This window comes from Meles meles, chromosome 17 (assembly GCF_922984935.1).
Source record: "Meles meles chromosome 17, mMelMel3.1 paternal haplotype, whole genome shotgun sequence".
NCBI classification, from domain to species: Eukaryota; Metazoa; Chordata; class Mammalia; order Carnivora; family Mustelidae; genus Meles; species Meles meles.
Window position 1 is genome coordinate 65,956,845 of NC_060082.1, and position 26,391 is coordinate 65,983,235.

General features: G+C 42.4%; 1 protein-coding gene across 12 annotated transcripts in view; it reads right to left on the reverse strand.

Annotated features, from left to right (window-relative positions):
• PRRC2C (proline rich coiled-coil 2C) overlaps positions 1 to 26,138 on the reverse strand; it is a 97,880-nt gene extending 71,742 nt beyond the window's left edge. For 9 of the 12 annotated variants that reach the window (XM_045983622.1, XM_045983627.1, XM_045983623.1 and 6 more), the window contains exons 1-3: positions 25,921 to 26,138; positions 1,401 to 1,562; positions 313 to 490 (exon numbers count right to left, since the gene is read on the reverse strand). In XM_045983622.1, the coding sequence (XP_045839578.1) occupies positions 313 to 490; positions 1,401 to 1,512 (290 nt within the window). In that variant the 5' untranslated portion in view covers positions 1,513 to 1,562; positions 25,921 to 26,138. The remainder of the gene's footprint in view (positions 1 to 312; positions 491 to 1,400; positions 1,563 to 25,920) is intronic. The other 3 variants (XM_045983628.1, XM_045983624.1, XM_045983620.1) reach the window with 1 other exon arrangement.
• Between the last annotated feature and the right edge of the window lie 253 nt (positions 26,139 to 26,391).

Genomic DNA, 26,391 nt, shown 5'->3' on the forward strand with positions numbered 1-26,391 from the left:
AATCTTGGGGCGCCTGGGTGGCTCAGTGGATTAAGCCTCTGCCTTCGGCTCAGGTCATGATCTCAGGGTCCTGGGATCGAGCCCCACATCGGGCTCTCTGCTCCGCAGGGAGCCTGCTTCCTCCTCTCTCTCTGCCTGCCTCTCTGCCTACTTGTGATCTCTGTCAATTAAATAAATAAATAAATAAATAAATAAATAAATAAATAAAAAAGAAAATAAAGACATTTAAAAAAAATAATAAAAAAAAATAAAATCTTAAAAAATAAAGTTCCCTACAAAGAAACAGTTTCATTTTTATTGACTTTGACTCACTTTTCCTCTTCATGCTGCTCTTGTTTGGATGCCCATCCTGTGCCATCTTTAGGTACAATGTTCACATTAGGGTCATTGCCTTTGTTTTCCGCTTTGAGACTCGGGAGGTTAGCAGGGGGAGGCATACGCCGTGAAATACCAACTTTTCCAAGACTCTGTAATCCATGTCGAGCTGCAACTAAAGATCAATAACATCAACTTTCTTAGAGCATCTATTTTATTGCTTAATTTATTCTTAAGACAATACAGAAAGACAACAAGAGTTAATGGAATCTGGAATCTTATCTTAAAATAAGAACTTTAAAACTAAGTCACACAACTACAACATTAATCCAATGCAGAAATTATATTAAACTATCAAGCCACTGAAAAGATGATTTAAACATTCTAACAACCCTATATACTATGAATAGGAAAACACAGGCAATAAGTGGTTTTGTAATCTTTTCAAAGAATCTATTTTAAACTCAAAATTTAGTATATTAGAGAATAAATATCCTAACTTTACATTCTGAACACTGCTAATATGACATACTTGGTCCAGGGTTCACCTTTCACTATAAATACTGGGCTCAAGGTATCAAAAACCAAAACATCCCAGGACTCACTCTCTTCTAACTAGAAGCAGTAGTAAATACCCACTACTATATATTCCTATGCCCACCAACCTCATTGACCAAGTCTCCCATTCAGAGCCACACAGTTCTACTAACTTTCTGCTGACAACAAACAGGAAAAAAGAGACATATTTTAAAACATAAATTTGCAGGGCCCCTGAGTGGCTCAGTCAGTTAAGCATATGCCTTTGGCTCAGGTCAGGATCCTGGAGTGCCCAGATGGAGCCCCTGGTCAGGCTCTGTGCTCAGCAGGGAACTTGCTTCTCCCTCTCCTCTGCCCCTCCCCACTCATGCTCCTATGCTAGCTCTCTCTCTCTCTCAAATAAAATCTTTAAAAGCCCAAAGTACAAAGGGTTGCATAAACATGGGTTTATCCTAGCTTCTGGTAGCAATAGCTCCAGAGTACCAATCATACTAACAAAACAAAATGAAAAAAAATCATAAAAATATATGCCACTTGACTTTACTCACCTGTGGTTTTCTGAGTTTCTAAAGATTTACCCTTGTAAGTATTAAATAAACTGAGTGTTGCATACTTTTTCCCATCCTTTGCTTTTGTGCTCTGGCCTGACTTCTCCGACATTTCAGTGGAAACTCATCGAGTCCAAAACCTCCTGCCACACCCCTTCAAACCTTTAAGACACACATAAGAAAGAAAAATGAGGAAAATTTCAGCTTACTTTAAGAAACTTTCAGTTTCTTTAAAAAGCCTGCGTGGCTCAGATGGTTAAGTGTCTGCCTTTGGCTCAGGTCCTGATTGGGACTGAGCTCCACGTCAGGCTTCCGCTTCTCCCTCACCCTCTACCCCTGCCCCTGCTCACATCTGTGCTCTCTCTCTCAATTAAATAAATTCTTAAAAAAAACAAAAACCCTCAGTAAATTCAAATGTCCCCCAAATTTCTGAAAACCAAACCAAACAGAACAAAAACACTGAGGAATGAAATTCGTCTTCAGTAACTGGCATCGATAAAATGTCGTACCTGTTTAATACTGTCAAATTCCAAGAACACACAACAAAATCAAACTAAACTGCCCTGCATTCAGTGAACACATTAGTCATTTATGGTTTGTGACTGCTTAACTGTATCACAGAGAATTAAGTTTTATCCAGAGGCACCTGGCTGGGTCAGTTGGTGAAGCGTGCTACTCTCGATCTGCTCAGAACTGTGTGTTCAAGCCCCACACTGCCTGTGGAGCCTACTTCAAAAACAGAATGTTAACCCATACTGAAATGAAAAGATCAAATACAGTACATCTATGAAGACTATTTAACAAATATTATTCAATTTAATAGGCTTGAGATGACAGGCATAAATCAATTTCTACATACAGAATGCAAATACGATAGGATTAACATCATTCCTGTTTTCAGGCAGTGTATATCTAACAGATCCGCAGTAATTTAACAATTTAGAATAAAAAGAAACATTCTATTTTCTCTGCATTCTGCAAAGAGTAGAACACTTCCTCATAAACCAAAGGTACCTAAAAACAATATTCTATTTCATGGCTATGGATTAGGTGTTCAAGAAATAGTGTCAACTTATCAAAACAATTCTCTGTGCATATGGTAAGTTATTTTAAGAAAATAATATTTTAAAAAATATTCATTTACAAAGAGAATTTCATCGTTGGGGGGGGGGGGAAAACACAAATTAGCTCTCATACTATTTCCCTTACATTTAATGAAGTATATACACATCAACCTTTTACAGTTTTGGTTTTTATATTTTTTGTTTTATTTATTTTTGAGTGGTTAGGTGAAGTAGGGCAGAAGATGGCCAATTCTACCCCCCCAAGAAACAAAAAAACAAAAACAAAAACAAAAAAACCCCACCCCACATCAATAGCTAAAGCATTAAGAACAGAAGCATGGGAGTTAAACACAGTAAAGAATAGACAGATTTATCATGCAGGAAGTACTGGAAGTCAAGGAATGGCGATGTAGACTCTACCATCATGAAAGTCATTTCATCTACCGTTTTACACATTAAACTGCAGAATCAGCATTACAATAGAGATGTGATTTCATACACAGGTCAACTGCCACACTATGTGTATAGTTCCATAAAATTTATCAAGATTTTTCACATTATCTCATTTCAGTATACATTTACAATAAATAACCTTTCTTTGAGATAAACTGTGAAAAGGACTCAGCTGCAACCAAAAGAACGTCATAGTAAATAAACAGTTCACTATCTACTACCATACACAGAAGAATGTATACAATAATTATATCCCAAGGATGCTAACGATGATGATAGTATGAAGAAAGCTGTACTCCCAGAATCTACCCCACTGACATATTTTCACCGAAAACCAGTAGAAATGGAGAAAAAATTTTTACACATTCATTTACAGTGACAAAAAGAGCAGTGCATATGTACTAGGTGACAAAATTAAGATTCACGGAGACCGCTCCGGTTATTAAAAGTAACTGATACGTCAAGAGAAACAGTCAGCTTGTCCTGTCACCCTCATCTGATGGCAATTTAGCACCTCAACTCTCTCTCCATCACAACTATCCATGCAACACTCTCTCAGCGGAGACCCTCACACGCCTACACCATAGAGAGAGCAACATTGTAAGAAACTCCTGAAACCTAGGGGCAAACCTACAAGCCCACCTGCACCTACATCCATCCATCTTTCTCAACAGTTTCCCTTCCTCCAGCTGTTGTTACGGTGCTTCTCAGTCACCATCTACAAACTCCTAGAAAAGCAAATTCTCAGGCCCCACCCCAGACCTACTGAATCCAACTCTGAGCAGGAGGCCCAACAAGTCCCAGGTGGTGCTGAGACATACAGAACTTAAGGACCTACTGACTTATTAAAAGCAGATACAGTCTGAGCAATGCCTTAATCGTTGCTGCACACTGAAATCACCCAGGATTCAAAACACACCAGTATTTGAGGTTCTGGGGTGGAGCCTGTGGATCAATGCTTATTCTGAAAAAAATCCTCTGGTGATTCTAACACGGGAGCAGTCCTCAAAATGACAGCAGTGAAGCGGATGGCTCTCTACTCCCATTCCACTGAAGGCCAATCCTGCCTCCCGCGCTTCCTTTCTCCTCCTTTCTCTAAACTCTTCTCTGCAGGGAATCTCTTCATGCCTAAAGGTGGCTTTACCAACCAACGCATCATTCCAAATTTGTACATCCAGCCCAAAACTTTGTATTCCTGAAGAATATATCCCCCGGCCTATTTACGTTTCTTCTTTGTTTTGCACAGTTTCAACTCTACCTAGAATACAGGAGTCTATTTCATATTAAGGTTTTTCAGAAATAAGCCTACAAAATACCTGCAGAACATGAAAAGAAAATGGCAGTTTAAAAACTATCAACAGAGGGGCGCCTGGGTGGCTCAGTTGGTTAAGCACTGCCTTCAGCTCGGGTCATGATCCCAGAGTCCTGGGACTGAGTCCCACATCAGGTTCCCAGCTCCATTGGGAGTCTGCTTCTCCCTCTGACCTCCCCTCTCATGCTCTCTCACTCTGTCTCTCCCTCAAATAAATTAAAAAAAAAACAAAACAAAACAACAACAACAAAAAGACAAAAAAAAAAAACAAAAAAAAAACCAACTGTCAACAGAGAAAGTATTTTAACATTTGGCCAAAATGTGATTATATAAGAACTCAACAAATTGAAGAAAAAGAACCCGAAGAAATAAAATGCTATAAACAGACAATTCATGAGAGAAATAGTACCAATTAGCAAATATATTAAATATGCTTAGTTTCTTTTTTCCCCTAAAGATTTATTTGAGAGAGAGAGAGCGAGAGAGCGAGCGAGCAAGAAAGCACATACAAAGAGAGAGAAGCTGACTTCCCACTGAACAGGGAGCCAGATCTGGGGCTCTATCCCAGGACCCTGGGATCATGGCCTGAGCTGAAGGCAGAGGCTTCCTGACCTGAGCCACTCAGGTGCCCCATATGTTCAGTTTCATAAGCAAACAAAATTAAAAATTACAAGATAGGTTAGCTTGTTCATATGCTTACACAAGGAAAACAATGTAACATTCCACCATTTAACCACAGAGTGACAGAATATCTAATTCAATTCTAGCCATCACAAAACATTAAAAGCTTAGTATTATAGGGGCACCTGGGTGGCTCAGTGGGTTGGGCCTCTGCCTTCGGCTCAGGTCATGATCTCAGGGTCCTGGGATAGAGCCCCGCATCGGGCTCTCTGCTCGCAGGGAGCCTGCTTCCTCCTCTCTCTCTCTGCCTGCCTCTTTGCCTACTTGTGATCTCTGTCTGTGTCAAATAAATAAATAAAATCTTTTAAAAAAGAAAAAAAGAATGATAAAATAAAACTTTAATACACAAACTTAATTTTTCTACTAAAAAGAAAACCAGAAACAGAGTTTCCTATAAATTATAAGGAATTCTCAAATACAAAAAGAGAACAAGCAACTGACCCTAAGACACAAAATACACTCTATATAAAGTCAAAATAAGTTTCTGCAAATACATTATATAATTCATGTTGGAGTACTTCTTTTTAAGGTTAAACATTTCTGTGAAAAGTTTCTCTTCCCACTATAAAAACTACTGTCTAAAATATGCCCTTCATGGGGCCTCTGGCTGGCTCAGTTGGTAGAGCATGTGACTTTGATCTTGGGGTCATGAGTTTGAGCCCCTCACTGGGTGTAGATATTAAAAATAAATAAAATATGCCCGTCAGTACATACTCTTCTCAAATGAGGTAAACAATGCTGTATACAGCATGAGAAAGACCAACAAGGAATCAATTTATGAGGCTCCTAGAATAGAGAGTACATTTATGCTCTCAGGGAAACCCTGGGTGGCTCAGTCATTAAGTGTCTGCCTTCAGCTCTGGTTAGGAACCCAGGGTCCTGGGGCAGAGCCTCACATCGGGCTCCCTGCACAGTGGGAAGCCTGCTTCTCCCTCTCCCACTCCCCCTGCTTGTGTTCCCTCTCTCGCTGCGTCTTTAAATAAATAAAATCTTTTAAAAAATTTATGCATATGCTTTTTTAGAAAAAAGATTTTATTTATTTATTTGACAGGAGAAATCACAAGTAGGCAGAGGCAGGCTCCCTACCAAGCAGAGAGCCCGATGTGGGGCTCGATCCCAGGACCCTGAGATCATGACCTGAGCCGAAGGCAGAGGCTTAACCCACTGAGCCACCCAGGCGCCCCTCAATTTTGTATTAAAAAGGAGAACAGCAAAATGTAAGAACCGAAATTATAAAACTTCTAGAGAAAACAAAGGAGAAAATCTTTGCAACCTTGAGTTGAATAAAAAATTCTTTGACAGCACACTAGAATGTGCTCTCAGGGGTCTTTCTAATGTGCGATTCAAGGGAAACAGGATTATTTCCACAGAGAAAGAGGATTATTTCAGATGGTGACATATGCTATGAATGAAACTAAACAGGACAATACGAGAAAGAAAGTGCAATTATTTCAGATTATTTGATCACTAAAGGCCTCTCTGAGAGAAAGGCTTCTGATTTGGATCTAATGGGGAAGAAGTCAGCTTCAAGGCTGAAGAAAAAGCAAATGCAAAGGCCCTAAGGTCCTGACACGCTTATCATGTTCAAAAACATAAAAGCTGGTGAAGTCAAAGTTGGTAAGAAAGGGAGAGCTGAAAGGGAAAGAAAAGACTGGATGACAGGCCTATCAGAATTTTAAATTTTATCTTTAAGCTATGTGATTCAGAGCATTCATTGTGAACACAGATGTGACTTTGGTTTTTTTAAAAACAACCTGGCTACAATGCGGAGACTGGATTGTAGGGAGCCAAAGGTGGAACGTGGAAACATCACAGATGGGCGCCTGGGGGGCTCGTCATCAAGTGTCGGCCTTCAGCTCAGGTCATGATCCCAGAGTCCTGGGATCGAGTCCCACATCCAGCTCCCCGGGAAGCCTGCTTCTCCCACTTCCCCTGCTTGCGTTCCCTCTCTTGTGGTGTCTCTGTCAAATGAATAAGTAAAATCTTTAAAAAAAAAAAAAAAAGAAGCAGCATCATAGATGACAAAAGCCTAGGCACGAGATGATGTAGCTGTGGCTGAAAAATGGAGACTAGGCAGAGGCAGCCAGGAAAGAGGAAAATAAGGACAATTTTGGTTTTGAGCTTAAAGTGAGGAAGACTAGATTTAGGAAAGATGGGGGAGAAGAGGAGGCAAGAGTTCTGTCTCAGACATGTTTAGTTTGAGATCTTTATAAAAACAAGCAGGGGAGCCTGGGTGGCTCAGTGGGTTAAAGCCTCTGCTTTTGGCTCAGGTCATTATCTCAGGGTCCTGGGATCAAGTCCTGCCTCAGGCTCTCTGCTCAGCAGGGAGCCTGCCCCACTCCCCTCTCTGCCTGCCTCTCTGCCTACTTGTGATCACTCTCTGTCAAATCAATTAAAAAAACAAACAACAACAACAAAAACACCCCAAGCAGAGATTTGTACAGAAAGATGCTTAAAACAAAGTTAAAAAGTACACAGGAGTTTTAAACAAATAATATATGTTAAATATTAAAAATTACAATATACATGCCAAGTATGAAAGTCTACAAAACCATATCACAAATTATCACAGCAGTAGCTATACTCCTGATTATAAGGAACTCTGACCTTCTTTGTCATACATACTGCAATGTCTAAATATAAACAGTAAATGCATTTTGTTTTGTAACAAAAAACAAGAAAAAATTGCAAATATTTTTAAGAGCAATGAGTTGAAATGAAAAAACAATTAGTTTCAAAACCGGAAGATGAAAAAATGCACGATTAAGTAAAAAGAATTTAAATATCTACCCTCAGTGGCATAACACATGTACCTAAAATACGCAAGAATAATAACAAAGACTATAGGTAAACAAAAAGTTGATGAGTGTGGGTTCATCTGACTTATCTGCCCTATATGCAACAAATAAAAATGGGAGGAAGTAACAAAAACATGCAAATCACTACTGTGTGTTAAGTGACTATGCACTGAGTGTAACAGAACTGACATTAACGCTCCTTACACCATCACAGGTACTTACAAGTAAGCTAACACCTCCTCCTTTTGAGAACTGGCGTAAGAACCTAACTCACATCCATAAGATTCCAAGGGATAACATACCTTGTGTGTGTTTGCCCTTGGATACGAAAACCTTAAATAATGAAACCAGTCTCCTCGTAAAGCCTGCTGGAGGATTTAGTAAATTCTCTGAAATACGACTTCACAAAGCAATCCTCTACAGGTTACACAGAAACAAGTCCGAAACTGCCTCCTTACTGCTCCAGTGACAAATACTCACCCAACAAGATACAACAGATGTACTGAGAACTAATAAACTGCCCAACCCTGTCTCAGAGGTTAAGCTGTATCATGAAAAGACAGACGGAGGGGCGTTCATGGAAGTTCTAACGGTAAGTAAAAAAAAATAAAAGAATAAAAAACTCGACTGGATAAAGAGATAGCAAAGAGGGGAAAGAGACTGAATACAATGACAAAGGTCAGAAAGATTTCTCTGGAAAGAGGACAAGAGGGAAGAAAACTCAACCAGGGTTCTCAACACAGACAGTAGACTTATCCTGGTTCTTAAAAATACTACAGCCCTGGGGCTGCTGGGGGGCTCAGTCATTAAGTGTCTGCCTTGGCTCTGGTGGTGATCTCAGGGTCCTGGGATGGAGCCCCGCATCACGCTGGTTCCCTGCTCAGCAGGAAGCCTGCTTCACCCTCTCTCACTCCCCCTGCTTGTGTTCCTCGCTTGCTGTCTCTCTCTGTCAAACAAATAAATAAAATCTTAAAAAACAAAACAAAACTGTAGTCGCTGTTCCAGGCCAATTAAATCAGAATTTCTCAGACTGTGTTTGGCAAAAGTATTCTTTGAAAAGCTCCTCGGGATTCCTTAAGTACAGGTACACCTCATTTTATTGTGCTCTGCAGATACGGTGTTTTTTTACCAATGGAAGGTCGGGGTAACCCTGCATCAAATGAGCAGGTGTCAGCACGATTCTTCCCACACCACTTGCTTACTTCATGTCTGCATCACATTTTGGTCACTCTCATATTTTGCACTTTTTCATTATTATTGTATTTGTTATGGGGATCTGTGATCAGTGATCTCTGATGTTACTATTGTCTTTGCTTTGGGGCCCCACAAACGAAGATAGTGAACTTAACTGGTAAATGTGGGTGTGTTCTGATTACCCATATCCAGCTATTTCCCAAAACACAACAATACTGAAATCAGGCCAATTAAGAACCCTACAATGGTCTGTAAGTGTTCAAGTGAAAGGAAAATTCTCATGTCTCTCACTCTAGATCAAAAGCTAGAAATGATAAAGTTCAGTGAGAAAGGGATGGGCTAAAAGCTAGGCCCCTTGCACCAAAGTTCGCCAAGTTGTTAATTCGAAAGAAAAGTTCCTTAAGAAAATTAAAAGTGCTACTCCCTGAGCACAGGAATGAAAGTGAAACACCTTCGCCACCAAAATGGAGAAAGTTTCAGTGATCTGGATCAAAGAGAAGATCAAAAAGCCACATTCCCTTAGGCCAATGCCTAATCCTGAGTGAGGTCCCTTATTCTCTTCAATTCTATGAAGGCTGAGAGGTGAGGATACTAAAGAAAAATCTGAAATTGGTGAGGTTGGTTAATGAAGTTAAAGAGATGCCAACTTAGGCTCAGTTGGTTAAGCTACTGCCTTCAGCTCGTCATGATCCCGGGGTCCTGAGATCGAGCCCCACATCGGGCTCCCCCTGCTCTGGGGGGAGCCTGTTTCTCCCTCTCCTTCTGCCTGCTATTCCCCATCTTGTGTTCTCTCTCTGTGTGTCAAATAAATCATAAATAAAATCTAAGAAAAAGAGAGAGAGAAGCCACCTTTATAACATACAAGTGCAAGCTGAGGCAAGTGCTGATGCAGAAGCCGGAACAATTACCAAGGAGGCCACGCTAACAGACTTTCACGTCAACCTAGGACTTTCCGAGCTAGGAAGAAGTCAATGCCTGCTTTCAGCACTCCCAGGACAGGCGGACTCATTTCTTAGGGGCTGATGCAGCTGTTAACTTTAAATGAAAGCCAATGCTCATTTACCGTGCTAAAAACCCTAAGGCCCTTAAGCATTATGCTAAATCCATTCTGCCTGTGTTCCAGACACAGCAACAAAGAATGGATGTCAACACAGCTGTTTACGCCATGGATTACTGAATTTTCTTCTTTAAAGATTTTTAAGTAATCTCTGCACTCACTGTGGGGCTCCAACTCAGAACCCCAGACAGGAGTCACATGCTCCGCCGCTGACCAACGGAGTCACCAGGTGCCCTGCTCCCTTAGTATTTTCAGCCCACTGTTGAGACCAACTGCTCAGGAAAAGACTCCTTTCAAAATATCACTGCTCCAAGAGCTCTGATGGAGCAGCACGAGATGCTGTTTCCACCCCTGCTGGCCCAACATCCACTCTGCAGCCCATGGATCAAGGAGTCCCTTGACTTGACAGGTCAAGTCAAGAAATACATTTAAGAAATACATTTCTTGGGGCGCCTGGGTGGCTCAGCGGGTTAAAGCCTCTGCCTTCAGCTCCGGTCATGATCCCAGGGTCCTGGGATCGAGCCCCACATCGGGCTCTCTGCTTAGCTGGGAGCCTGCTTCCTCCTCTCTCTCTCTCTGCCTGTCTCTCTGCCTACTTGTGATCTCTATCTGTCAAATAAATTTAAAAAAAAAAGAAAGAAATACATTTCTTAAGGCTACAGCAGCCATAGATTCCTCTGACGGATCTAGGCAAAGCAAACTGAAAACCTCCTGGAACAGTATTCACTACTCTAGACACCAGCAAGAACATCTGTGACTCATGGGAAGAGGTCGAAACAGCAAGACCTCAGCGGAGAAGTAACCGCAGATGGGCTGGAAACAGCAAGAGCACTAGCAGGAGAAGCGCTGCCGTCTCTAACGAGCTAGTCCTTACGGACGAGCAAAAAAAGCATCTTCTTGAGGTGGAACCTACTCCTGGTGAAGACACTATGAAGACGCTGAAAGGACCACAAAGGATCTGGAATATAGCACAGCTGATAAAGCGGTGGCAGGGTCTGAGAAGACGGACTCAAATTGTAAAAAAGTTCTCCTAAGGATAAGATCCTATCAAACAACATCACAATCGACAAGGAAATTGTTCATGACAGGAACAGCCACTTGATGGAGCAAATTTCACTGCTGTCTTCTTTGAAAAAACTGCAACAGCCACCCCAACCTTCAGCAACCACCATCCTGCTCGGTCAGGAGCCATCAACATGGAGGCAAAAATCTTCCACTGCAAAAAGATGAGAACTCTGAAAGCTAAGACGATGGTTAGCAGTTTTTGGCAATAAATTAAATTTTAATGAAGACATACACATTGTTGGGGCACCTGGGTGCTCAGTCGTTGAGCATCCAACTCTTAGTTTCAGCTCAGGTCATGATCTCAGGGTCCTGGGATCAAACCCCATGTTGGGCTCTGTCCTCATGTGGAATCTGCTTGAGATTTTCTCTCCCCCTCCATTTCTGGCCCTCCTGCTCATGCTACTGTCTCTTTCTCTATAAAATAATTAAATCTTCAATTACACACACACACACACACACACACACACACACACACACACACACACACACAGTGTTTTTAAAAAACATAATGCTGGGCACCTGGGTGGCTCAGTTGGTTAAGCAACTGCCTTTGGCTCAGGTCATGACCCCGGAGTCCTGGGATCAAGTCCCACATCCAGCTCCCGGCCCTGCAAGGAGTCTGCTTCTCCCTCTGACCTTCTCTCTCATTCTTTCTCTCTCTCTCTCTCTCAAATAAATAAATAAATAAAATCTTTAAAAACAACAACATGCTATTGCACAACTAATACACTGCAATACAGCAGAAACATTAATTTTCATATGCACTGGGAAACCAAACAAATTCCATTTGATTTCCTTTACTGAAATATTTGGGGGCGCCTGGGTGGCTCAGTTGGTTGAGCTACTGCCTTCGGCTCAGGTCATGATCCCGGACTTCTAGGATCGAGTTCCGCATCGGGCTCCCAGCTCTTTGGGCAATCTGCTTCTCCCTCTGATCTTCTCCTCTCCCATGCTCTCTCTTACTCATTCTCTCCCAAATAAATAAATAAAATTAAAAAAAAAAAAAAAAGAAATATTTGGTTTATTGAATCCTCCATATCCCCAAGGTATGCAACTATAGCTACAGCTGAGAACCACTGGGGGAAAAACCCAATTGTGATCTGAAATAAAAGGGTTCAGGTGTAAAGGTCATGGGCAGGAAGGGAAGTCAGAGTAGGCAAAAGTCTAGTAGGTTAGAATAAGGAGTATTGCCCAGTTTATTCTAAATACCATGAAGAGCCACTGAAGAAAATTAATTAAAAACAAAACTCAGTTGTTGAATAAAGGTATGCTGCATTCTGCAGATCCATATCTTAAGTAACAAAATAGTATAATTTACTAAGTAGTAATTTAAAAATCTTTGAAACAATAAGCTCAACAGGGCCATTTCTTTTCAACTTGTCAGATTGTGATTTCAAAAAATGTACTGGCACAATCACAAAAGAAGAACAACAAAGGAACTCTATCCTCTACTTGTATCATTTTTAATTTTAAAAAGCTTTTTTGGGACGCATGGATGGCTCCGTCAGTTAAGGGTCTGCCTTCAGCTCAGGTTATGATCCCAGGATCCGGGGATGGAGCCTCACGGGCTACCTGCCTGCTTCTCCCTCTCCCTCTGCCGCTCCCCCTGCTTGTGCACTCTCTCCATCAAATAAATAAAATCTTTATTCAAAAAAAAAAAGGCTGGGGCGCCTGGGTGGCTCAGTGGATTAAGCCGCTACCTTCGGCTCAGGTCATGATCTTAGGGTCCTGGGATCCAGCCCCGCATCAGGCTCTCTGCTCCGCGGGGAGCCTGCTTCCTCCTCTCTCTCTGCCTGCCTCTCTGCCTACTTGTGATCTCTCTCTGTCAAATAAATAAATAAAATCTTAAAAAAAAAAAAAAAAAAAAAAAGGCTGAGGCACCTGGGTGGCTCAGTTGGTCAAGCATCTATCTTTGGTTCAGGTTATGGATCAAGCCCCACGTTGGGCTCCCTAACAGGGAGCCTGCTTCTCCCTCTGCCTGCTGCTCTGCCTGCTTGTGCTCTTTCTCTGTCAAATAAATAAATAAAATCTTTAAAAAAAAGCTTTTTGTTATTTGCATGCTATTAAGAATTTTTTTTTTTACATTACTGTCCTGCTTCCTATGTACCTAAAAATCTGAATCATTAAGGTCTGAGGGTCAGTCTACAAAAAGAGCCCAGTCAATAATAAATATACCTCCCCTTTAAGGGAAGAGAGAGTAATCATACTTCTAAATCCAAGGTTCTGTGACTCTGAGCAATGACAGAAAGAAATTGTATTTTTTGCTGAAATTAGATATATCAAAACATGAGCATCTACATTTTCCAGATTTGAACAATGAATATATATTACCTTGTAACAATGGGGGGGGGGGGGCAAAAAAGTGTGAGGATGAAAGAAGAAATCAGGAAGGAAAAAAGCCAGCATTTTAAAAAACAATTTCCAAAAGGTCTAAGGGAAATATCAACCTTTCAAAATGAAAGGATGACACTCAACAGTGGTTATAAAAGGATGGTTTTCTTGACGGACACCTCTCATAGGTTAAAAATTTTTTTAAAAATCCGTATAAAGGGTTTCCACATCAAGACAAGATTAGCATGATCTCTAAAATTCCTTCAGTCTCAAAAATTATAAGATTCTATTGTTACTCACCAATGCAGAAGTTATTTAAAAGTATTCAATACTAAAAACATTATTTTTAGTGATTTTAAAATTTAGCGTTTTGGGGGGGAAAAAACACTTTCACAAATTGCCAATCTGCCCAATTCAATTAAATGACAATTATCTTCCTGGCCACCATAGGCTTCTAAGTATCCAAGCCCTGTTTACCGTTCTTTCCTCATTAACCTTACAGGGAGACTTTAGTTCCTCTGGAAAATGAAATACAATGTCCCACTGATTTAAATAGCTAACATTAAAAAGAACATGCAACCATTTCCAGATGAGCATACTATATGCACTCAACAAATGTTCCACTGAATAAAGAACCTCTAGTAAGTAATAATTAACAGTCAAGTATCAATACGAATATAAAAGGCAAATGGATCCTGTGTAAACCATCTTCTTTGGTTTCTGTGACTCTCTAACAGCTCCTTTTTCCCTCTCCCTCCACATAAATAAAGGTTCACGTACTTCTGCCATCTCTCTTTACCAGCTCCTTCTCCGTGCTTTCTCCCTTGGCCCTCTCATCTATTGTTTACTGCTACAGTAAGGGTAGTTCCCAAAACTTTCTTTCAAACTACAAGAATTAGACATACATTTTTAACTGTCTACAGAACAAAATGTCTCCACTTAAATTTCTGGACAGAACTACAAACTCAAAATGTCTGATTCCCCTATTCATTCACATAAATGTTTATCCTGCGCCCACTGTATTATCAGGCACTACTAGGAACAAATGAAAAAACACGTGCTGTCCTCATCAACTGACTGGAGATAATAACAGGAAGTGTGAGAAGGTTGGGAAAGGTTCACAAAGAACTGGGAGGAAAGAAGACAAGTAGGCAAACGAGGCACTGACAATCAGTGCTGAAGCCCCAGCAGAAGCTGGAGACCAGTAATACACGGGACTCCCAAGGCTGTCCAATTTGAAGGCCATCGTTAATGTCCAGCAGCACATGTGGGAATGGGGAGCAATGGGAAGTGCACAGCAGCTGGAATAATAAGGAATTAGAGTTGTGCCACACGTGTGTAAAGAAAAGCAAGGCAGAAGATACTGCCAGGAAAATAGTTAGAATAACATTTCACGGAAGTCTAAGCCAGAGAGTAAAGCAGGAGAAGGTAGAAGAGAATAAGGACAATAAAAGGAACTGGCAATTTTAATATGATTGTATAAAAGCTCTACCAATAGTAATTACTAAATGCTTACTGAGTCAAGAGTACTACGACTGCTTTGTTCATTTCATAAAAACAACAGAAGGGGCACCGTGGTGGCTCAGTCGGTTAAGCATCTGTCTTAGGCTCAGGTCATGATCTCAGGGTCCTGGAATCGAGCCCCACATTGCATTGGGTTCCCTGCTCAGCAGGGAGCAGGGAGAGAGAGCTTCTCTCTCTCCTTCCCACTCATGCTGTCACTATCTGTCTCTCTCCCTGCTTGTGCTCTCTCACTCTCGCTCTCTCACAAATAATATCTTTTTAAAAAAAATGACAAAATGTACTAAGTGAGAAAACTGGAGGCAAAGGAGCTTGTAATTTGAATTTAAGGTTTCAAGTGTGGGGCTTGAGTTGGTTGAGTGTCTGCCTTCGGCTCAGGTCATGATCCCAGGGTCCTAGGATCGAGTCCCACTTCAGACTCCCTGCTCAGCAAGGAGCCTGCTTTTCCCTCTCCCTCTGCCTGCCGCTCTGCCTACTTGCGCCTGCACTCTCTCTCTGATAATTAAAATCTTAAAAAAAAAGAAAAAAAAGGTTTCGGTGATGACAGGGGTTTAGAACAGCAGGCATTAAAAGACGAGCACATACTGTACATGTAACTAGTGTGCATACGTACACATACCCAGAGTGATAAATATGGTAAAACTACTTACAATCAGGAATAGGGATGAAGGAATACAGGAATTTTTCATAGTATTTTTACAGTTTTTCTGTGAGATTAAGATTATTCCAAAAGAGGGCGCCTGGGTGGCTTAGTTGGGTAAGTGATTGCCTTCAGCTCAGCTCATGATCCCAGAGTCCCAGGATCGAGTCTCGCATCAGGCTCCCAGCTCTAGAGGAAGTCTGCTTCTCCCTCTGACCTTCTGCCCTCTCACACTCTCTCTCAAACTGATAAATAAAATCTTTAAAAAGATTATTCCGAAAGAAAAAGTTAAGATGGGCACCTAGTTGGCACATGCGACTCTTGGTCTTGAGGTCATGAATTTGGGCCCGGGCACTGGGCGTGGAGCCTACTTAAAATTTAAAGGAAAAAAAAAAAAAGTTAAAAACAAAAAGCTCACCTGCTTTCCCAAACACGTTCTTCCCCCCAACTTCACCATAAACACTTTCCCTGACATCTAGATCTATTTTCGTTTTAAATTTAAGTAAATCTTTACATCCAATGTAGGGCTCAAATTCATGACCCAAGATCAAGAGTTGCATGCTCTTCTGACTGAGCCACCAGGCAACCCCCGCCCTGACTCCCGATTTAAAACCTTGAATGATCTTCCGTCTCTGTCTCCCGCTTCCAACATGAAGAGGGATGTAAGTTCTATATGATCTAATGCAGTAATGTCTCTTGAAGCCATTTTTTAAAAAATCTCAACTCTACAGATATAAAAATACCAGGTTGGGAACAAGAGCTCAAAGCCCAAGTCACCAAAATTTACCAATAAACAACTTTAGACAAGCAAATATAACGTGCCCCAAACTCAAACAGCTCTGAAGAGACAGAGCCAAGATTAAACCCAGACTTGACGGCAAAGCCAGTGCCCAGATAACCTCACCATATGAAAGTTGGAATTCAATTTTCATTATAAAAGAGATAAATATCAAATCTTTAAAATGTAGTAATACATACACTGGGTGGCTCAGTGGGTTAGGCTCAGGTCATGATCTCAGGGTCCTGGGATCAAGCCCCGTATCGGGCTCTCTGAGGGAGCCTGCTTCCCCCACCCCCACCCCACCCCCGTCAAATAAATAAATAAATAATCTTTAAAAATTTTTAAAAAATAAAATGTAATAATAACATGTCACTTCAGGCTAAGAAAGTCAAATTTTTATTTTCAAAACTTACTGTATTACAATACAGAATAAAATATGAAGAATAAAGATTATAGTAACAAAATACAGTAAAAATGTATATGTTGTAGAAATACAAAAACGTAAAAAATCTAAGACTTGATGCACCAAAGACTGTAAAAAAAAAGGGGGGGGCTATATACAGAATTGTTTCCCCTCTCAAAATCCGTGTGAAGTCCTAACTCCCAACAGGCCAGATGGTATTTGGAGATGGGCCTTTAGGAGATAATTAGGTTTCGCTGAGATGAGAGTGGGGCCTCATAATGGGATTAGTGCTCTGCAAGGAGGAGTCGCCACAGCTCCACAGCTCGCTCTCCCAACCACCTGAACACACAGAGTTCTTCAAAAAGCAGCCCTGCGAAAGCCAGGAAGACCTCCCCAAAACCTGATTATGTGGGCACCCTGATCTTGGTTTTCCAGCCTCCGGAGCCGTGATAAATTCCTGTTAAGCTACCTAGTCTATGGTATTTTGTTTTTTAAGATTTTATTGATTTGAGAGACACAGAGAGAACGAGCCAGGGGGAGAGGCAGAGGGAGAAGCAGGACCTGAGCCCCATGACGTTAGAAGGCAGATGCTCAACCAACCGAGCCACCCAGGTGCCCCATGGTATTTTCTCACGGCAGCTGGAGCTGACAAAGACGGCAGAGACTGATGTATTAACCTCGGAAAACATTTAGTCTATCGAATTTTAAACTAAATTTTCCATTTAAAATGAAAAGGTCTTGCTTTGGTTAAGAGACTGAACTGGTCAACTTCTAAGTTCATTTCAATCTCCAATTGTTATAATCACTTGGTAATTCTAAAGTCAGAGTGACATCAAGTATTTTGAAGATCACATTTGCTGCTATAACAGAAAAGCTAAGAATACCACCATATGTTGAGTGCCTCTACTACAAATAGCACTACAGCAAAAGCACTAAAAAATTGTCATTTTTAAAAACAAAGTGTAATATAAATAAATCTGTTGGAATTCTAATCAGAATGGTAGAAGGGCTCAGGCTGTTCTTAGAAACTGAAACACGTGAATCAAGTTTCTGGGGCAGAAAGCCTTAACAATCAGAAAAGATACGTACTTATCAAACCCTCTGTACCATAAATTACTGTTCTAGCAAAGTAACAAATCTGTGTGTCTACCATTTACTAGATGAGGTGACTGCAACATTACTCTTTCTGACAACTGACAGCATTTTTAAACTGTTCATATCACACCATTACTTGAAACTGATTTGGTTTAAATCCCAGCTCTGACATTTTGTAGCTAGATGTTTCTTTTTTTTTTTTAAAGATTTTATTTATTAATTTTGACAGAGAGAGATCACAAGTAGGCAGAGAGGCAGGCAGAGAGAGTGAGAGGGAAGCAGGCTCCCTTCAGTGCAGAGAGCCCGACGTGGGACTCGATCCCAGGACCCTGAGATCATGACCTGAGCTGAAGGCAGCGGCTTAAACCACTGAGCCACCCAGGCGCCCCTGTAGCTAGATGTTTCTATAGCATAATTGTGGCATATGCATATTATGACATAAGCATTTCCCTAGTCATTAAATATCATTCTGAATTCATATTTTCTCATCTGTGGGCTATATCTTCTAGTCTAGTATGAGGTTTAATTAACAAAGTATGTATAAAACTCTTAAAATAGTGTCTGGCACTTAGTAAAAGCTTAACAAATGGTAATGAAGTTTTCAAAGCTTAAACATTACAAATAAAAACCAAAGCATAAAAGTTTCTTCCTTAACTCTTTTTTGCAAGGCAGGTATTTTGGACATTATAGGAGAAAAACAGAAGTATTCTCTTTCAAGATCCTCAACTGACATCATGAACTATACTAAACTTTTCATATAACTAATCTGCCGTCTTTAAGGGTTGGAATTTCAAGTTAAAATTTTTAAGGGTACAGAACTGTTAGCATCCCCCTCTGCCAAATACTGGCTCTGTTCCTCTATCATTAAAATGTCTGTTTTGAGGGGCACCTGGGTGGCTCAGTGGGTTAAAGCCTCTGCCTTCGGCTCAGATCATGATCGCAGGGTCCTGGGATCCAGTCCCACATCGGGTTCTCTCCTTGGTGGAGAACTTACTTCCCTTCTCCCCTTTCTCCGCCTGCCTCTCTGCCAGAAAAAAAAAATCTGTTTTGAGACATGTAAGCTACCCATCTCTCTTCCTGCTACTTTCTACTTTCATTCTCTCCATGTTCCCAGGTTGTCATATATAAAACTATACAATAAAGCAGTATTTGTTACGTTATTACTCTAAGTAATCTCTATGCCCAACATGTCCAACTCACAACTCCGAGATCAAGAGCTGCATGCTTTCCTCACTGAGCCAGCCAGGCACCCGATTCCTGACTTTTTAATCCAATTCAATAGTTCTTTCTTCAGCAGGAGAAGACTACGGATGACATATTAGATGATTTCTCCCTCTCCCGCTCCTCCAGCTTGTGTTCCCTCTCTCGATGTCTCTCTGTGTCAAATAAAATAAAATCTTAAAAAAAAAAAAAACAAAACCATAAAATTTCTCTATCTGTTGCATTTTCCTGACCTTCGGAAGTTAATTCTATACCTCTTAACGTTGTGCTTCTTTAGTTAAGATCTATCTATGGTCTGTTTCCTAGTTACCATAAATACTAAGTAAGCTACCACGTTCATCTTTAAAATACACTGGCTAGGGACGCCTGGGGGGCGCAGTTGATTGCAGCTCAGGTCGTAATCTTGTCATCACAGGGTGGCTGAGATGGAGCCCTCTGTTGGGGCTGTTGCCCTCAGCCCGGAGTCTACCTGAGATTCTCTCTCATTCTGCCCCTTCTGCTTGTGTATGCACGCTTGCTCGTTCTCTCTGAAATAAACAAATCTTTAAAATTCACTCTCTCTGAAATAAACAAATCTTTAAAATAAAATTCATTGGATAAAGTCAACCCGCACTTGCCCAGCTACTTAACCCATTTAGTAAAATGTACTAAGTTTTTAGTTCCTTGGTGACCATTCCTCCAGTCTCCCCATGTTTTTGGTTTTGTTCTAAATGTATCCTTAATGTATCTCCTCAAGAGTCTTTCGCAGCATCCATTAGCCTCCACAGGGCCTTCGTGCATATACAAAAACATACCCTTCTGCGAAGACACAAGTAATCCGCTGGGTGAGGTACTGAGGCACTGGGGAAAAGGGGGGAAATGAAGGCACAAATACCCCTGGGAGGCCTAGCCAGACCACACGACTTTCTGCAAGCAGAGCACGGAGTAGGTTTCAGTCCTCATTGCCTCCATCAGCCGCACACATGTGTGCAGGACACAAACTGCACAATCATACCCAGAAGACCTACACTTTCAGATTATTCTTCAGTAAAGGGGAAAGAATGATCAAGTATTAACTTCTCCAGCCACCCATTCCCCAACCACAAATGGATCCATCTCTTACCTTATAAACTCAAAGATTTATTTGTAGGGGATCTTCCAACACCAGAGAGAACCACCCCCCTTTACCTTTAACTCTCTACTTTTCATAGTTCTCGTTTCTGTTTTAAATATGGTCAAGGCTCATGTAATATCAAAGAATGTAAAATTCAAAACATACATGCAAACACATCTTTGCAACAACCCTCTGAGACAGGGGAAGTGCGTACTTTCCCTATTTCACAGAGGAACAAACAGGTTTTCCTGGCTATCAGAAAGCCAAGAGTTCCTCTGAAACCTTTTGTAAGCTGAAATGGCAAGAGCAAAGAAACAACTGGCATTAATTTATATGGAAAACTTTTTGTGCTATTCCCAAACCCAAGAACCTCTCTTAGGCTTTTCTGACACCTTACCACACATCTTGCTAACAAACTCACATAACACACCGTGATAAAGCACACGTACAGACTAGATGCTGAGTGAGGTTCCAGGGGAGACAGCCTGGTAGCACCACTCTCGCAGCTCAGCGGGCGCCCTGCCTCCACAGTGACTGCTATTTTTGCTTTTGCCCCTTTCCGGAAAACCAAAAATCTTCTTCAGAACTTTCGATTAGCAAAAGCAGGTAATAATGTTGTCTTTCATAAAGCAAAGTGGGGTAGTGTGAACCTTCAAAAAGCAGGGAATACCTGTATCTGAAACTTAAAGAAGCCATGTCACTTGCCCCCAAAGTGAACAGTAGGCACAAAGGACAAAACGAAAAAGGTCTAAACCTAGGTTTTTACACTCATAATCCAGAGCTCATATTGAGTATTTCAGTCACCTAAAAATCAAGAAGTTCGGTACTTACTCCTCCCTGCCCACCCTTCCACCCTCATTACTTGACATAAATTCTTTCAGTGTCACCAAGAATCTCTCAGCCATATCCAAAGGATACTTCTCTTAGATCCTTCTGACCTCTGCTACATTTGGCTGTAATAATCCTATTTTTTAGATTATTCTCTTCCATCCAGATTTCTGTAATGATTTCCTTCTTCACTTATTCATCGCTGCTCTCCTTCTCTTGCCACTGATTGTCTTAGACAGCCTGCTACATCTCTGTCTAAACAAGCACCTTCACTTTGCAGTTCATCATGGAAATGGATGCCCCGAGTATGTAGTTAAGGCTCTAATTTACAGCTCATCTCCTGTAATGCTGCCACTGCCTGTGATGAGTCTATTCCGCTCTAGCCTTTCATCACTTCTGGCCTTCATCAATTCCAAACGTTGCCTGATCTTATCCAGTAATCATTTCTTATAGCATTTATGTCCTAAAGCATGAAATACAAAAGACTACTGATGACATATTAGATGATTTTAAGTGGTCCACAGAAGCATATTTAAAATTGTGTTTATTTTGAGGGGCACCTGGGTAGCTCAGTGGGTTAAAGCCTCTGCCTTCGGCTCAGGTCATGATCTCAGGGTCCTAGGATCGAGCCCCGCCATCGGGTTCTCTGCTCAGCGGGGAGCCTGCTTCCCAGCCTGCTACCTTGTTTTCACCCTGCCTGCCTCTCTGCCTACTTGTGATCTCTGTCAAATAAATCTTAAAAAATAAAAATGAATAAATAAATAAAAAGTCACGACTTATCTGAAGTTTGGGCAATGGGCAATACCGGCCACTGGGAAGTCCATGCAGGGTGGAACTTAAACCACAGTTAAGCTCTGGATCAATGATTCGATTCCTACTTACTAGCTTAGTAAGTCTACAAGAGTTCATTAAACCTCTTTAAGTCCCAGTTTTCTGGCTGTGTAACAGGGACAAAATAATCTGCCACCTAGACCTATTATATAGATTGAAAAAGATAATCCACAAAATTATTTTAGCTCGGTGCCTGGCAGGGAAAGTGCTCAACAAATATTAATAATTGCGATTCTTCTTTTTTAATAATTGCAATCATCCATGTTCTCTCTTGGCCATCATGCCTTCACTTGGAATCTACTAGACATGTGACCTATACCAAAGACAATTTTCATATATGGATTTTCTGCCCCAAACTTCCTTTATCTGCTTTTATGTCTTTATTTTTATCTTCTGGTATAAATCCAAAGATCACATGATAACCTTTCACCATTAACCTTTAAAACTGTGAGCATCTTAGCATTGAGAACCACAAGCCATATTCCTTTGATTCACTAGGCCTTACAAAATTAAAAGAATCCTTAATGTTTAAAAAAAATCTAAAAATTGGAAAGGAAAATCTGCTGCAAATAAAACTCACAGTGCATAGTATACAAAGTGTTTGAAAGCCCTTGATACTATTCTAACAGGATATGACAAGGTATTCTTTTGCTCCTCTAAGGTATCTGTCAGTTGAATCTTAGTCGTGGGTCTATTCTTCTGTTTCCCACTCTCACGCATTCAGTAATAAAACTTAGGTATATGCTAACCACTCACTGTATATGGTGATGTGGACATGGAAACAATTTAGTAAAGGAAAACCGACTAATACTGGAACACAGATAAAAAGAAAATTACTAGATAATATGTGTGTAAATAATATAGAGTGTTTTTTAATACTATATATGCTCCACAGATGCTGACTATATACCCCTCCTTTAATGCAGAGCACCTAGCAGCACCACACAGGGGTGAGAACATTACATCACATTAACAGTGATAACTTAATTGCTACCTTGTTTTCAGACTGTAGGTAAATGCTAACCATATAAAAGTTTTTGTCTGCCAACTAGACCACTGATGAAATTCACTAATAGCCCTTGTTTCATCTGATTTGCCAGCAAACATGCACATACACAGGCCCTAAAGCGTGACTGGCATTCTGTTAATCTACAGCAAAATAACTACAAATGTAACTGGCAAAAAGATCAGTTTATATTTAGCCTTTCTGGGGAGGGGGGGAAAATATACAACAGCAAATGTACTGAAGTTACCCTCTGTAGAGAATTCCTTTACCCACAAAGATGTCCTGCCTGATGCATCAAAGGCTTTATTACTGAGAAATCTAAAATGTTATGACTCAGAAAACCAACATTAATTCTCAAGCTTCTAAGCAACAGTTAACAGTTAACATTGACTAAGATAAGCTATCACCGTGTTACCTTTGCGTAAATTGACAAATCTCACTTTACTAAAAGGGTTATTAGTCATACATAACTCAGTGAGACACAACTCTTAGATCTCCTTCACTGTAAGAGTAGGGTTCTGTACCAATTTGTGTAACATTTTATCAATAATCAAACCTTGTCTTACACAAATATGGCATAAACAGCACCTGAAGCAAGTTACTCAACTGGCGTACAAACTGAAGCAGTGTCTGGATGGAGGGGAAGAGGAAACTACTTGGAGGGAAGGGAAAATAATATAATCTTCAAAGACATTTCACCAACAAGGGTGGTGGGGGTGGCATAAGAGTAGTGGGGAGATGGGCTGGAGTGAGTCAGACTTCTGTATTTTCAGCTGTGCTCAACATACTGAACCCAGGGTTATTGACTGTAGAGCATGAAGAAATCTCCAAGAAACAAAATCTAGTGTGTAAGTGTTAAAAGAAAGAAAGAAAAACTAATTCCCAAAGAATATATGTACTCCATTCTAAGAATATACAGTTTACTCACTGCTTGGAGAGTACTTTCTTCTACCAATATTCTGCCAATTCATTATTACTATGTACTAAGCACAGTAATAAGCCCTTTACACACATTATCTTTTATTTTTTTAATATTTCATTTATTTATTTGACAGAGAGGTCACAAGTAGGCAGAGAGGCAGGCAGAGAAAGAGGGAGAAACAGGCTCCCCACCGAGCAGAGAGCCCGATGCGGGGCTCGATCCCAGGACCCTGAGATCATGACCTGAGCTGAAGGCAGAGGCTTAACCTTACACTGAGCCACCCAGGCGCCCCTACACACATTATCTTTATTAATACTACAGCAAACCTTGGAGGGAAGTACTATTATTATCATCACCTCCATTTTACAGATGAGGAAATATTTTATCAATAATAGAGGCCAGATCTCAAAATTTAAAAATTGTATGCCATACTATAAAGAGTTTTAACCAACTGGCCTTTAACTAGAGAAAGGTAGGAAAACTAGCTTCTATCCTATCCCCAAAGTAGTTATAACTATTTTTTACATCTTGCAACACTTTCACCATTGTATGCAACAATGTTTCTATACTGAAATCAAACGAAAGAAAAAACTAGGTTAACAATGCTGCATCTTTAGTTACTAGAGTTCCTACAATTACAAGGAACAGGAAGGCAGTTTGCAGGCCCAGAGCACCCTTTGGATTTAGACAGTCCCGACTTGACTCTCTCTACAGCACTACCAATAACTCTTGAGTGACCTTGGTCAAATTAATCTCGCAGATTTCATTTCCTCATCTGTAATATGGGAGGATGATAACAGCAGCCCAAGGAAAGATCATATATGTTACAGGGCTTATTACTATGCTCTGTACACAGTAAAACGTCAACTAATGGTGGAGAGAAAACAGCCACATACATATAAGCTCACCAAACCAAATATAAAAGTAAAAAAAGCCTAGATTACCTCAAGTCCATTACAGAAAAGAAGAAAATTATGATTTCACTCCATGCGAAAGATAAAATCCAAATTCAACCTATTCCTAATTATTTTAGGGGATCGGTGCATCTGAGGCGGGCCAGGGACGACGCTGCAGTGCCTCTGTGACACACACCTAAAAATGGCTCCAGTCGGAGCAGCATCTGAATCACCAACAGAGGAAGTTCCATCTACTTTTAACAAATGCGGGAGTCAGACTTGGTGGGCGCTCAAGTATCACCCGCCGTTCTTACTTGCGGGAAGGAGTAAGCGGGCAGGCACTTAATCACGAATCGTGATTCCCCTGGTGCACTCCCCAGGAAGACCCTACAGCCCAGCCGCCCACCGTGCCATCAACGCCAAGCACCCCAGCCGGGCATGAATCCACGAACCCGGGCTGAAGCTCGGCCCATGCAGAGATCCGGGTAGCTTTTAGAAGCCAGCAAAGAGCAGGCATGGCGGAACCCTCAAAAAAATCTCAAACCAAGTCAAAACATCTGCATCCCTTTAAAGGAACCAGACGCACTACCCTCGGGCAAAAGGGCCCTGTACCAGTGTCCCACGGGTTCCCCATGCCCTTTTCTACCAGTCCCCACGGGGGGCCTTCGCCGTAACCCCAGTCGTCCTAGCGCGCCTCCGAGACGCGGGGCTGCAGAACGGGGCTCCCTACGCAGGTCAGGGGACGGCGAGGCCTAGGGTCCGAAGTAACGTCCGAACCGTCCTCTGGAGTTGGGGCGGCACGTCCCCAGCGGAAGCAGGGCTGGTCCAGACCACCCCCCCCCCCCCCGCCATCTCTCTCGCGCACAGGCTCCCCGCGAATTCCACCCTCACCGCGCGGGGAGAGCAAGCAGGCAGCCGAGGCCGGCCACGAGCCCCCGCGCTGTCCGGGGGCCGCCTCCTCCATGCGCGCGAGAGACCGCGCGCCCGCCCGGCCGCGGACGGGAACTCCCTCCGCAGCCGGCCACGCGAGGACGCCCCCGCGCAGGCCCGCGCTGCGGCCGGGCGGGAGCGAGACCGGCGGGTACGGGGCTCCGCTGCAGACCACATGGGGCGGGTCCGACTCCAGTTTCCCGCTCCCCGACCCGCAGGCCGAGACCTCCCCCGGCCGACGAAAACGGGGCACGGCTAGACCCACGGCCGCCTCCCAGCGGCTTCCCAGCTCCGGCCGCCGGGGTCGCGGCGCGCTCGCACGCCCCGGGCCGCCCCGCGCCGGCCCTCCCCGCTGGGGCCCGCCTGGATCCCGGGTCCTCCGCCCTCGCCTTCCTTACCGGCCAGGGCGAGCGTCAAGCGGAGCGTGTCTGCGCACCTCGAGAGCCTCCGCCGAGCGCTGATCGAGGGAAGGGGACGGGGAGTGTGGGGGTCGGGGGGCGGCCGGAAGGACCACCGGCCTGGGAGAGCCGCAGCTGCGGACGGACAAACCGCCAAAGCACTTTCGCCGCTTGCCGAGAGGGAGAGAGCGAGCGAGAAAAAGAAGCAAGATGGCGGCCAGCCAGCCCCTACGTACGACGTCATGCCGCGGCGTACGTAAGGCAGATCTCCGCAGGCCCGCCCTCGGGCGCAGAGACGGCCGGATCACGTGCAGCCTCCGTGGCGGCCGGGCGCCGGCGGAAGGCACCGGCGCCTCCTGCCGGAAGGAGGGAGTTCCTGCAGTCGGAACGGCCGCGGCGCGGTGGAGATGGGCCCGCGGTCTTCCCCGGGAGCCTAGAAGGGACGCGACGGTCGGTTCGGAGCCTCCGAAA